This window comes from Harpegnathos saltator, unplaced genomic scaffold (assembly GCF_003227715.2).
Source record: "Harpegnathos saltator strain DR-91 unplaced genomic scaffold, Hsal_v8.6 scaffold9, whole genome shotgun sequence".
NCBI lineage: Eukaryota > Metazoa > Arthropoda > Insecta > Hymenoptera > Formicidae > Harpegnathos > Harpegnathos saltator.
This window is the reverse complement of record NW_020230717.1, coordinates 335,001-347,623: the sequence shown is the minus strand read 5'-3', so window position 1 is coordinate 347,623 and position 12,623 is coordinate 335,001. Positions and strand designations below refer to the sequence as shown.

General features: G+C 44.7%; 1 protein-coding gene across 8 annotated transcripts in view; it reads right to left on the bottom strand.

The window, feature by feature from the left end:
• The window catches only part of ttk (zinc finger and BTB domain-containing protein ttk), a 56,913-nt gene that overhangs the window by 2,518 nt on the left and 41,772 nt on the right, over positions 1–12,623 (bottom strand). For 4 of the 8 annotated variants that reach the window (XM_025307545.1, XM_025307546.1, XM_025307543.1 and 1 more), the window contains exon 5: positions 5,963–6,901. The exons of 3 other annotated variants lie outside the window; for them this stretch is intronic. In XM_025307545.1, the coding sequence (XP_025163330.1) occupies positions 6,177–6,901 (725 nt within the window). In that variant the 3' untranslated portion in view covers positions 5,963–6,176. Of the gene's footprint in view, positions 1–5,962; positions 6,902–11,832 lie in introns of those variants that run through there. One more of the 8 variants, XM_011141382.3, reaches the window with a different exon arrangement.

Sequence of the window (12,623 nt, the reverse complement as noted above, 5' to 3'; positions counted from 1 at the left end):
AGCGCGCAAAGTTATCATCGCCGGCACTGTAGTAGCGCCTACACTACCAAATGATCCTGACTATAATTACTGCGCTATGCAATTATAGTCGCAGATGCCAAGATGCACTTTTATCGCCGGTACAGCTCTCGGCCCAGTCGACTCGATCGATGCTGTCAGAGTCGCTGCGGTTACGCAGCAAATCTCAATTGAAATGGATTCTCCTCAGGCTAGAACGCCCACGTCACGGGCACTCTTAGCCAGCTTGTAAATATCCATCACTCTTTTTCGACACTGAGAAAATATGTAAATATAATATGTATATAAATTATATTCATATTCGCAGTGAAGAGGTTGATAGAAGAGACAGACTCGCTAGACTATTGCAATGTATATCACAAAGAGTTACAAAGAAACTACAATTAGATAAAAACAAATAAAAATAATAATAATCATCATCGGATTATTAGATTGTGTGTGTGTGTGTGTGTGTGTGTGTGTGTGTATGTATGTATGTATGTATGTATGTATATGCGTGTGTGTATTATCGTCTCCTTGCCACCAGGCACCAGAAATTATATAGGTACACCCGTACAATTACATTAATCGCGGGACAGAGCGATATGTCCGATATGCGACAACGATGCGTGTGCGAACGTGCAGCTTGCTTTCTCCTTTATTGTTCTCCAATGCATATGTATATATATGTATATGCGCGTATGACAGATACATATATATAAATATTTATATATACATATAAACGTACAAACGCGCCACGGAGGGTGCTTTCCGGACGCCCAATATAATATAACGTAATATAATATATTTCCATATATAATATATATATATAATATAATAGATTTTTTCTTCATTCGCGCAACGTGTGTGCTCGTGTAGACCCATTCTGAAGACCCGCGCAATCACACACTTCCTCTTCCCGCTATTGCAAAACACTATTGTTAAATCGGGAATGGTCGATTTAGCGACGAAGTGATAAGCTGATAATGGACGAAACTTTGAAAACAGATCGTGAATTGCTACGTGATTGCTTTTCTTTTTCGTATTATCGTATCGAGATGCATTTATTTCGCCACCTCGTCACCGCAAGGCTAGATTGATTTGTATAAATTAAGCGATCGGTCAAATACAAGCTTTGATCTGCGGCAGAAATTTGTACAACGCTCAATCGTCTGTTTGCCTCTAAATAATTCCGGGAAGATGGAAGAGGGACGATATAATTACCGTTTACACATTCTCTCTTTTTCACTCTCATTCTCACACTCTCGCTCTCTCTCTCTCTCTCTCTCTCTCTTTCTTTCTCTATACATATATATATAATATATGTACTATTTAACGCTTAAATAAAATATCTGCATTGTGAATATAATAATATAATATAATAATAATAATAATAATAATAATAACCGCATTTTGCTATTTCACGCGTTTTCTTTAAAGCCTAAACGCACCTCGCGCGCTACTAGTATTTGTGTGTGTGTGTGTGTATATATATATGTATAAATATATATACTCGCTATTACAGATAAAATTGGAAAATCAAATAATGAACGTTAACTTGAACCGTGTCAAAAAAAAAAAAAATAAAAAAAAATAGCAGATATATAATAACGCAATAATAATAATAATAATAATAATAATATTAATCATCATATGGAACTAAACTGTAAACTAAAGAAATAAGTTCGCTGAACCGCGATATCTTGGAACGTGGAGAGGAAACGCGACGTTCTTAAATGTAGCATTATAAAACGTGCTGTTCTTAGGACCTCGCATCGAGATATCAATTAGTCGCTTACCAACCGTTAATAATGTTAATTGACGACATTGACTATTGTCTGAAAGATTTACGATATCCCATATAGAATTTACGATATCTCATATTGCTGAAGTAATTCTCTTTTTTCCAGATGATTTAAACCCTTTGTCGTCTCGAGACGTTAGTCGGAGCATCTCTGCTGTCCGGGAAAAGATGATTGTGCATGAATTTTGTTGTTATTCCGTTATTATAATTTACAAAATCATATATTATGTTGTATATTTAATCATTTTTTGCCGAATCGTTGGTCTGATTATTTCCGCCTTAAGGATGATGACGAGTGAAATTCTTACAAATAAATCTTCGCATACATCGAGGAGATAATATTTTTCAACACGTTTCATCATTAGGGAATAAACAACTTTGGGAGCATCCTGAACCGCAAAGAGTTAAAAATCATCTACGGAGATATGTTTTGTGCTTTGAGATTTGGACATGAATTAACGAACGTGTTCGTCTGAAATGAGAAATTTTTGAGAGCATTTTTCAGTGCAAAAACGGAAATCGGATTTCTTGCATTCTCGCATCGTGAATTAACGTATGAATAATAAATTTGTAATCAATTTAATTGATGTGTAATTAATTGACTGATTAATTGACGTACATAATATTCGAAGCGTGATTTTTACATGACTACATGGACCGTGTATAAATAGAGGCTATCAAAGTGGCAGCTTTGATATCTCGCGACCTCGAACTCCTGCGGAGGAAGATATCACAAGCACGCGCACGTTCCCTCTCGTATGATATATCTCTTTTTTGTGTCTCTTTCTATATATATATATATTTTTTTTTTCAGTTAAATAACTCTCCCCTTCTCTCTTTCTCTCTGTGTCTCTACTCTCACACGATTCTCGTATTCACTGATATTTTATTTTTCGTTTTCACCCTCCCTCTATCCTTCTTTCTCTCTCATACATACACACCCACGCAAATTACATACACACACAAATCACACACGTACGAATAAACGTCAATGCGGAAGACCAAAATACTGCTTTCGGTTCTCTGTTCTCCCTCGAAAGCTGTTTTATTCTCCTTCTCTCTCTCTCTCCCCCCCCCTCTCTCTCTCTCTCTTACGCTCTGGATCGACTTTGTCTTCGCAGAGAATTGACAAGGACATACAAGCACGGTTCCCGAGTGCAGCAGAAGCTGCGCCCTCGTACTTAAGAAGTTGATTGATGATGCCATCCTGCATGCTCACTTCTTTTCTTCTCTCACTCACTCATGCATTCTCTCGCATTCTTTCGACGTCGACAATGGTCGACAATGCCGTCGACGTCTCTTTGCTCGGATCCTCGCGGATAAAGATCCGTCACGCACACATCCGCGCACCGTTTAATCGGTACACACACATCCATTAGAACTTCTTCTTCTGACCTACGTGCGCGTGCGCCTGTGCGTTTAATTACTTATACATATCTAAACATAATATAATAATAATAATAATTAGTGCAATAATAAGCAATTTTTCCTTGCTGGTCCAGAGCTAAAAGTTAATAATCCTTATCGAACCGATGTGATAATAATTATAATAAAAATAATAATAGTTGTAATATATAGTAACAGTGTGTGTGACAATAAAAATAATGCGGCTTGTAATTAATATAGCAAGTGCGAGAGTAAACGATAATAGCAAGTAACTAGTAATAATTAATAATCAATGCGCCTATGATACACTCCTCCGGAAGAGATCAAAAGAAAAAAACAGGAAGAAACTCGGGGGAGGAAGGAGAAGAAATCTATCTTATACGCCGAGGCTGCTTTTCTCTCTTTCTCTCTCCCACTCTTTATCTCTTCTCCGTTGTCCGCGTAATCCACGCTCTAGATATACCTCTGTAATAAATATACAATCTGTCTTCCTTGTGTATCTTTTTTTCTTTCATGTTCTTTTCTTTCGCGTATTATATATATATATATATATATTTGAAGTATTAGCTCTCGGCTCTCTCGTTTCACGACACATCCCGTATCTCCCCTCTTATTTCTTTCGTTCGCTTCATCTATCTGACCCTCGTGCGATATGTCCTTCGACGAACACAAGTGTGTCCGCGCGTATTGAGAAATGAACTTGAACTGTGGAGAAATGTAGCTCGACGAGATAAATACGATTGATCGTAACGTTACAGCGCCAAAGTGTCCAAATTGGAAAGAAGATAAATCGCACTGCGAGAGAGAGAGAGAGAGAGAGAGAGAGAGAGAAAGAGGGAGAAAGAGCAAGCTCGAATCGAAACTTCTCTTTAGAAGAGACAGCCGTTCGTGAAACGTCGCGGCCGGGAGTCAACGTAAGATCGAATTGGAATCGTTTACTTCACTCTTTGCCGTTCCCCGGCGGAAAGACCTTGCTAGTTCGTCGCGGATTCTCGACACGCCCTGAAGACAGCCGCCGAGCTCGTTTCTCCCAGGGAGGGGGAAACGCGCCTCTCTCTAATTCTACGCAGCGGTACGAATATCAATGAGCATTCTGAATCCGATTTGAGTATATTTTCGTCGAGGAAAAACGGTCCTCGTTCTTTGAACGCTGCTCGCGATAGCGATTTCTGGCTGGATGCTTCGATGACCTCTTCAGGGTACGAGAAGCACGATCTCGCTTCGCGGTGCACGCGGTGGATGTGTACTGATTTTCCCTTATTTCTTTGTCTGTTTTCACATCATGATTTCGCTGGTACGTCATTCTTCCTCACCTTCGCCCCGAGACTCGGTCTCGGTCGCGCTGTAATTGGTTTCTCTATCTCTTAAAATATTTGGATGATCACATATCCGTGTGCGTCTCGATTGAATCTGGCAAACGGCGAAATACCGCGCCTCAGAGAACGAGTGACAGTGTCGATTCTTCCGCTCATTATACAAGTCCTACAATTCTTGCAGTCGTATGATTGTGACGAGCTATTGCAGCCGATTGATCCCCCCAGCGCTTGCCAAAGAGCACAATACGCGATCAAGTTTCGAGGTGCTTGAGATTTCGTTACCAACGAGAGATTTCTGGATTCGCAAACTCCCGGAGAGACTTTTATAACTGAACGGCGAAGAAACGGCCACTGATCCTCTTTCTTCCTCTCTGCCAAGGTACAGCTAACTCGCGTTCGACTTCAGCACCTGACCGGTCGGCTGCTGTCCACGTGCACCACGTTCTTTCCGCGCGTTCTACACCAAGGACTACGCTACGAATCGACGAGCGAGCGAGCGAGCGAAGGTCGAGCTCGTTATTGCACAGTTCAAGGATCATATAATACTAATGTACACAGGAGTGTGGAAGGTGGAGGGGGTCCGGAAACTGCGTCCATCAAGAACTCGCGCCTCCTTATTCTCCAGCGTCCATCGCGCATCATCGTCCGTGTCCCTGCTCCTCCTCGCAACTCCCCTCTTGAGCTCGCTCTTCCGCTCGCTCGAGCCTTCTCTCTCTCCTCTCTCTCTCTCTCTCTCTCTCTCTCTCTCTCTCTCTTTCTCTCTTCAGGGAGCGATCTTGCGCCTCCTTCCGCTTAGAACCAGGAAGCTTAGCTCCTCGTCGTCTTCACCGAGGAACACGGCGAGCATCTCGGAATCATCATCGATTGTCTCATCATCCGTCGTCGTTAACATCATTGTCATCGTGATCATCATCATCATAATCATCATAATCGTAATCATCATCATCGGCATCATAATCGCGGGGGTGAGATGGGCTATGCGATTGGTCCGCGGCCATTTGTCCTTCGGCGTGGGATGACACACGCCTTACGTATTAGAGAGAACGCGATTCTCGACAGCGACGACGGCGGATTTCCGCCCGCTGAAGCTCCGCGCTTCAGTCAACAGGGACAGCGATCCGCGTGTTCGACGGATGTGATATCACCTACACGCCGTATCGACCGGATTCGCACCGAATAAGCGTCCGTCACACGCCATTGTCAACGCTCTAACGTCGAGTCCTAATCTACCGTTACGCTAATTTTTATACAACGTATTTTCCGTTTTTCCCTTCAACACTGACTCCTTCTCACCGATGTCCCCTGCCCGACCCCTCCCACGGTCTCTCTCTCTCATCGAAAACGCGCGTCGGCGGATCCTCGGGTTCTACTTATTCTAACAGATTCTAACACAGTATTCCTCCAAGCTCGGCCCTCTTCACGCGGATCGCTGTCCGTCTCTCTGATCAGATCTCTCGGCCATCATGTACTACTCTGTGGCCTCCTCCTCCTCCTCCGACCGTCGCTGTCGCGTACGCCGGCGCTCAGGAGCGGCTCCCGCGCCTGAGAGCGGTCGCGCTCGTCCTGGACGGCGCGGCGCCGGTCGCCCGGGCGACCGCGTGCGCGATCTTCCTCGCGTTCCTCTGTACCGCCGCCGGACCGGTCGGCAGCCCACCCCGCCCTCGCGCCGCCCGCTAAGATAGAAAGAAGCCGAAGGGCACGACGCAGTCCTTAGGCATGAAGCAGTCGTGCACGGTCTTCATGTGGTTCTTCATCTTGTCGGGCCGCGAGAATTCCTTGCTGCAGACCGGACAGGGGAAGACCTTGCGCTGGTGGCCCTCATGGTAGAGGAACGCGTGCCGTTGGAAGCTGTACTTGTTCTTGAAGGTCTTCTGAATGTCGAGCTTGGCACACTCGGTGCACTGGTAGACACCCTCGTTGATAGACGCGTAGCGGAAGAGGTTCAGACCGCGCACCGACATCTCCGTCAGTTGCTCGGCCGGGTCTTGGGACTGCGAGGTGGCTCGACGTCGCATGCGACGCTTGGGCGCTTGGCGGCCGCTCGGCGCCGACATCGGCGTGTTGCTGCTCGTGGTGTTGGTCTGCGCCCGGGAGGCCGGCGACGCCGAGGAGCTGCGGGTGGCCGCGCCGCCACCTGCGTTCGACGTCGTCGTCGTCGGGATCGCCGCCGCCGACGAGCTCGTCGTCGTCGTCGGCGTCGCGCTTGCGGTTGCTGGTGTTAACGAGGCTGACGCTCGCGCCGCCGACGACGACGACGACGTGGACGAGGAGGTCGACGACGACGACGTGTCCATCGACGTCGCGGCCGGCGATGAGCCCGACGGGTGGTTCAGCCCGACCCCGCGAGTCTTGTCCTTCCAGGTCTCGCTGCTCTCATTGCTCTTGCTCGCCGTGAACTCTGCGGAAATATTCTCGTTAGTGAGTTGTTCTCGCGATTAAGCGCTTGATTGGTGCTTCATTGCAAGGAGCACAGTAAGGTACAAGGAGGCTACACGCAGGAAAATATATATTGCCTTCGGACGAGAAAATGTTTTCCCAAATCTACAAGTCAATCAAATTTGCTTCTGTTGTTTCGTCAAATCTACAAGTTTCGCGGTGTTCTTCGAAAGAGACTTATTCTTTTTTCTTTTTTTTTTTTTAATACACGATAACGAGAGCTTTTTAAATTTGCAATGTGAGTACTTGAGGACTATGGTCAGGGAAATTTCTTGTTGAGAAGAAATCCATTGCTTAAGAGGAGGAAAACGAGTCGCTTTCCTTAGCAGTAGAATATTTTTCTCCGTGCAGCCAAGTGTAAAAAATATAAAAGCGCAGAGGCGGTGCCGACGGTGTAATTTTGTGTCTCTGACGATAGTATTCCTTCGTCCTCGGTTGGCCTCTGCGCTTTTATCAAATTAAACAAAATAATCAGAACGATAAATAAAACGAGGCTCAGTAATCGGAATCTAAAAAATGTAGGAATGCAGAGACTGCGCGGCGCAGCGGCTTTACACCCGTGACGATGATGTCGTTCACGTTCGTCGCTATTCGCGTGGGCTCTGCGCTCGTATATCCGAATGATTGTTGCGAAGAAGAAACTGATAAAGTAGGACGAGACTCGACGATCGCGCAAGCTGTAAAAGAGCGGAGGGCCACGCGACGGTGATTTTGCACCTTTGACGCGGGCGCGTGCAAATTCCTTCGTCCGTGGCTCGTACGGTCTCTGCATTTTTATATTTAAACAAAAGGAACAAAAAAAAAACCAGAAAAGTTGACGCATGCAAAGTGATGACCTAAATACTTCGCTACTTGCTTGTAAAAGCGGACACATGTAATCGATCTGAAACTAAAATTAAAACTACGTTCGAATGATTACGGCTCAAGATGAAATTATACGGAAGAACCGTGCGACACACGCTACAACGCAAATATAAAATGCGATAAAGAGATGTCGCTGTGGCTTACACGTGAGGCGCAAAAGAACTGAGGGATGCAAAACGATCGGTGTGAAACGTAAAGGGGAATTCGACTCGGTCGACGAGTCAACCGGCGTGCTAAATTGTGTCTCGTGATATCGTGATATCGCTCTCTCGTAAATTACATGCGTGTATATATATATGTGTGTGTGTGTGTGTGCGTGTGTGTGTGTGTGCGCGTGTGTGTGTGCGTGTGTGTAGTACAACATCGTACTAAATACATATCTACAAGATTCGCTATCGAATTAAAAAGAAAAACGAAAATTCGGCAGTCGAAACGAGACGAAGAAGAAAGGAGGAACACATACGAAAAATTCTGCGGCGATGTAAATGCAACGGAAAAAAAACCATATGCACATATACATAATATATATATTTATCGTTTTCTTATTCTCCACAATTTCTTTTGCTCTCCCTCGAGGAGAAAAAGAAAATAAAACAACAATGCGCAACATGCAAAACAAAGATCCGTAAAAAATAATAATAATCGCTGGGCCCGCGTCGCGATGGGCTCGTCTCAGACGACGATCCTGAATTCTCCGGGACGAGAAAGGAGGATCTCGCGAGGAGGATCCTCGCCCCGAGGAACGCCAGGATCGAGTCGATGGCTAGTCGAGAGCGAACCGCGGCGAGGGAAACTTAACGTCTAAAGGATCGTCTCCTCGGCGGCTGCGACTTTTCACCGACATAATCCTTCGTTCAGGATGATAAACAAGAGAAACCCCTCAACCCCCACCCCCCTTGCACAGAAGAGATGACGCTTTCGACCCGTGAGACTCAGTCCGGACTCTCGACGATACATAGCGAATCAACTCCTGATGGCGACTCGTCTTCTCTGAGTGTCGACGTTCGCAATGCACGACGAAAATCGACGACGTCCCGCGGGAGGAAAATGAATTTGCCGAAGGAGAATCCGGTCGCACAGGTCGCCGTTCGTGATTTCGACGACGGCGACGGCGGCCGACGAGACGAGATTGTGTGTGCGCGCTGAAACGAAACTAAATAAAAGTAATTTTTGGCTAAGAGTAACGGTGTGCTTCGTGACGAGTGCGGGGTCTCTCGCTCTTCCTCTCTCTCTCTCTCTCTCTCTTTCTCGGTATCCGACACACAATGTCGGGAACGTACAAATAAAATATACAGATATACGATACAAATCGAGATACAGGCTATCGTGTTTGTGGGGTGTGACACCAATGACGGGTGGCCGCACGTGAAAGCCGCGCTCGGGTCTCGCCGAGTGAGATGAACGTCGTGACAGTTGCGGGCTGCCGTGTTCGTTTATGGCACTTGATCGTCGCGTTAGTGATTGAAGACTATTTCTTCCCGGACCGCGAGAGAGACGCGAAAATGTATCGCTGCGTCTACTGTTGAAAAGTTCCTTCGTCTCGGTTATGTTGTCGACGCGATTAAACGCGATCCAACATGACCGGTTACATCTTCCGCCGAGGGATCGACGTACAGAAGAAGATGAAGAAGGACACCCGCGGTCCGAGAGAATACGAAGCGCGTTGTTGCTCCTTGTTTCTTCCGTTTTCCTCCGCTAAATCGGCGAGACCGGCGGTTCCACATGCGCAACTACTATAACGCAACAATAACGTAATAAAGATGGAGCTAAAAAAAAGAGAAAAAGGAAAAAAAAATAAACAGAACAACGATTAACTACTACACACGATCACTACGGAGTGTTAGTGGCATTGGTAGTTACCTTTCTCTCGAGTCGAAACGGGATTAGAGAAAAATGCGAAATTGTCGGCACGATCGTCGCGGGGAGAATCATTCGTCGGCCGTCCGTTTCTCGCGAAACGGACGAAAACGTGCGGAGAACGTACTCCGCGATCTTTCTTTCCATCTCTTCTTCTCTCCCCGGACGTATACTTGTCGCACTTGTCCCGTCGAGTTGTCGCGTTTGACGGCAAAACACATTTTCGTGCTTCAATTTTTCTCACTTTCACTCTCACTCTCATTCGCTCCCTTTCAATCATCGTCACCACCTCGATATCTTAATGCGTTAATTACTTGTACGTTGGATGCGATCGACTTGCTCGAGATGCGCGAGGGCGCTCGCTCGTTGCTACTTTCGCTTCCCCCAAACTACCCTCCCCCTCTTCCAGTCCTTACCTCCTCGACGACCGAAATCCCGCCGTTCTCGCGGATCTCGAGAAGCCAATTCAAGATATACAAGATGTTCCGCGAGAGGTCGACAGAGAAAACTGGCGAGTTCGACTTGCCCGCGCGAGGGCGAATTCCTCCCTCCCGGGAACTCGGAAATTCGAAAGCCCTCCGAGAGTCCTGCGACTGCACAACGGTTGTCCGGAGGGTCGCAGGACTCCCGAGTTGAACGGTCACCGCAGCGACGCACCGTTCTCTTGGAACACCGTGTATATGAGTGATTCGGTGATCGGCGAGACACTTAAGGACCCTCTGGATTTACAATCTATTGAACACCGTTCTTTTTATTATCGATAGTCATAGTCGAACAATCAGTGCATATAAAATATACTAAGTCTACCCAGCGTCAGAAAAGACTCGTCAGCTCTAGAAAAATTGCCTATAAAATTTTCGCCCTCCCTCTCTCTCTCTCTCTCTCTCTCTCTCTCTCTCTCTCTCTCTCTCTCTCTCTTCCTTTCACAATCTCACCCTTCCCCCTGCTTTCCTCCTCTTTCTCTCAATTCTTCTCAAGTTTCTTTTTTCTTTTTTTTTCTTCATTATTTCACCCTCTCGGAGGGCAAGTCTCTCCTCCTTATATTTGGCACTGAGAATGCGATCGTCTATCCGTCCCTTCGACGAAGGGAAAGGGACGCGCGCGCGCGATAACAAAATTTATTATTATTTTATTTACTTATCTTCTTCCTTTCGTCCGCCTCTCTTGCTCTATTAATCTTTGTCTCTCTCTCTCTCTCTCTCTCTCTCTCTCTCTCTCTCTCTCTCTCTCTCTCTCTCTCTCTCTCTCTCTCTCTCTCTCTCTCCCTCTCTATCCCTCTCCTCCGTCTCCCTTTCTCTGTCTGTCTTTCTTTCTTTTGGTCTTCTCTCGCGCCGTTACATCTCCCTCTTTCTCTCTTTTTTTTTCAACATTGTTGTTATTTTATGTCGTTTAAAAAGGCACCGAACCGGGGACTGCTTGCGCGTTAAAACATCGAATCCCTCACGAAGAGCACACGTTAATTCAACGCGTTCGCATTTAATTACAATTTACAAAAATTCCGGAGCTCGAGCGATCGACAGAGTTTACTCTCTTTCTGTACGTTCGTGTTTGTGTGTACGTGTGAGTGTGTGAGTCTATCGATCCTCAACGATCGTCGATCCTCCTCTCCTAACTTATTACTTTTCATTTTACTTTGTTTTTTTTGCCCTCGTTTTCTGACGCATCGTCTCGAAACTGCAACGATGTTATATATAATAGGTATTATCAACTAGCGCTAAAATATAATCGATATAACTTCTGTTTATATATATATAATATATAATAATAATAATAATATAATAATAATGATAATCGCAATAATAGGTATATATATATAATATGTACCATTTTTTTTATATATGTGTGTATCTCTCTTTCTCTTTCTCTCTCTTTCTTTCTCTCTCTCTCTCTCTCTCTCTCTCTCGCTCGCTCTCTGTATACGTGTACATCCGTGGGTAATTTAATTGCGATAATAAACTATGATTCTTTTCTTTAATATATATATATAGATGTGTATGTATATATATATACTTTTTTACTTTAATATATATATTAAAATCTATATATATATATATATATATAATATATATATATTCCGATAGTACAGTCTGCTTTTTAAGCCTCGTAAATTAAACATCCGTTCCCTGTCTCTCCTTTTCTTTCTTTCTTTCTCTATTTCTCTCTCTCTCTGTCCCTCTCTTTGTCTTTCTAACTGTTTCCTTCGCGATGATCGGTTTCTCTTTGTAAGAGTCACGCGATAAACTTACAAGAATAATTGATATATATTGACTGGTGGTCCCTCGTGCAAAGGGACAAACGAAAAAACGAGATGAGAAAAACTTCGACACGACACCTTCTTGCAAGAGTCACGCATAAATATATAATATATATATTTATATATTTATAATATATACTCTCTATATTGTAATCTTTTTTTTCCACGACTCCCTCTCGCTCGTCCTCTCCTCAATTTCCCCTCTAATATATACGCCTAATCTTTAAAACCCATCCACTAAAAACAGGTCGAGCCGACATGTTCTAAGCTAACTGACGAGACCATCGCACCCGCGATGAAAGCGTGAGAAAGTTACGGTCGCAGGAGAGCGCAAATTGTTCTTGCGCTCTCCTCGAGATTAGCGGGTAAAAGGCAGTTGCAGATACGCAAAGGTACGTTCGAGTTGATTTCTGCGTCGATTACGCGTACACACACACGATGGAAGTGGCATCAACACGTCGTTATAGAATGTTACAATACAATAAATTATCAACGCGCGTGCGCACACTATAAAATTTGGAAATATAAAAAAAACCCCCGACTATATATATAAAATTTAGAGGTTACAACGACACTATAAAACTTTCCGCTGTATATATAAATATATATGTATATATACAATTTAACAAATATTAACAAAAATCTCCGGCGTAATCGGGGCACACAATTCCGATCGCCGGCTGTTTTCGGATCCCCGGAACTTATCTAT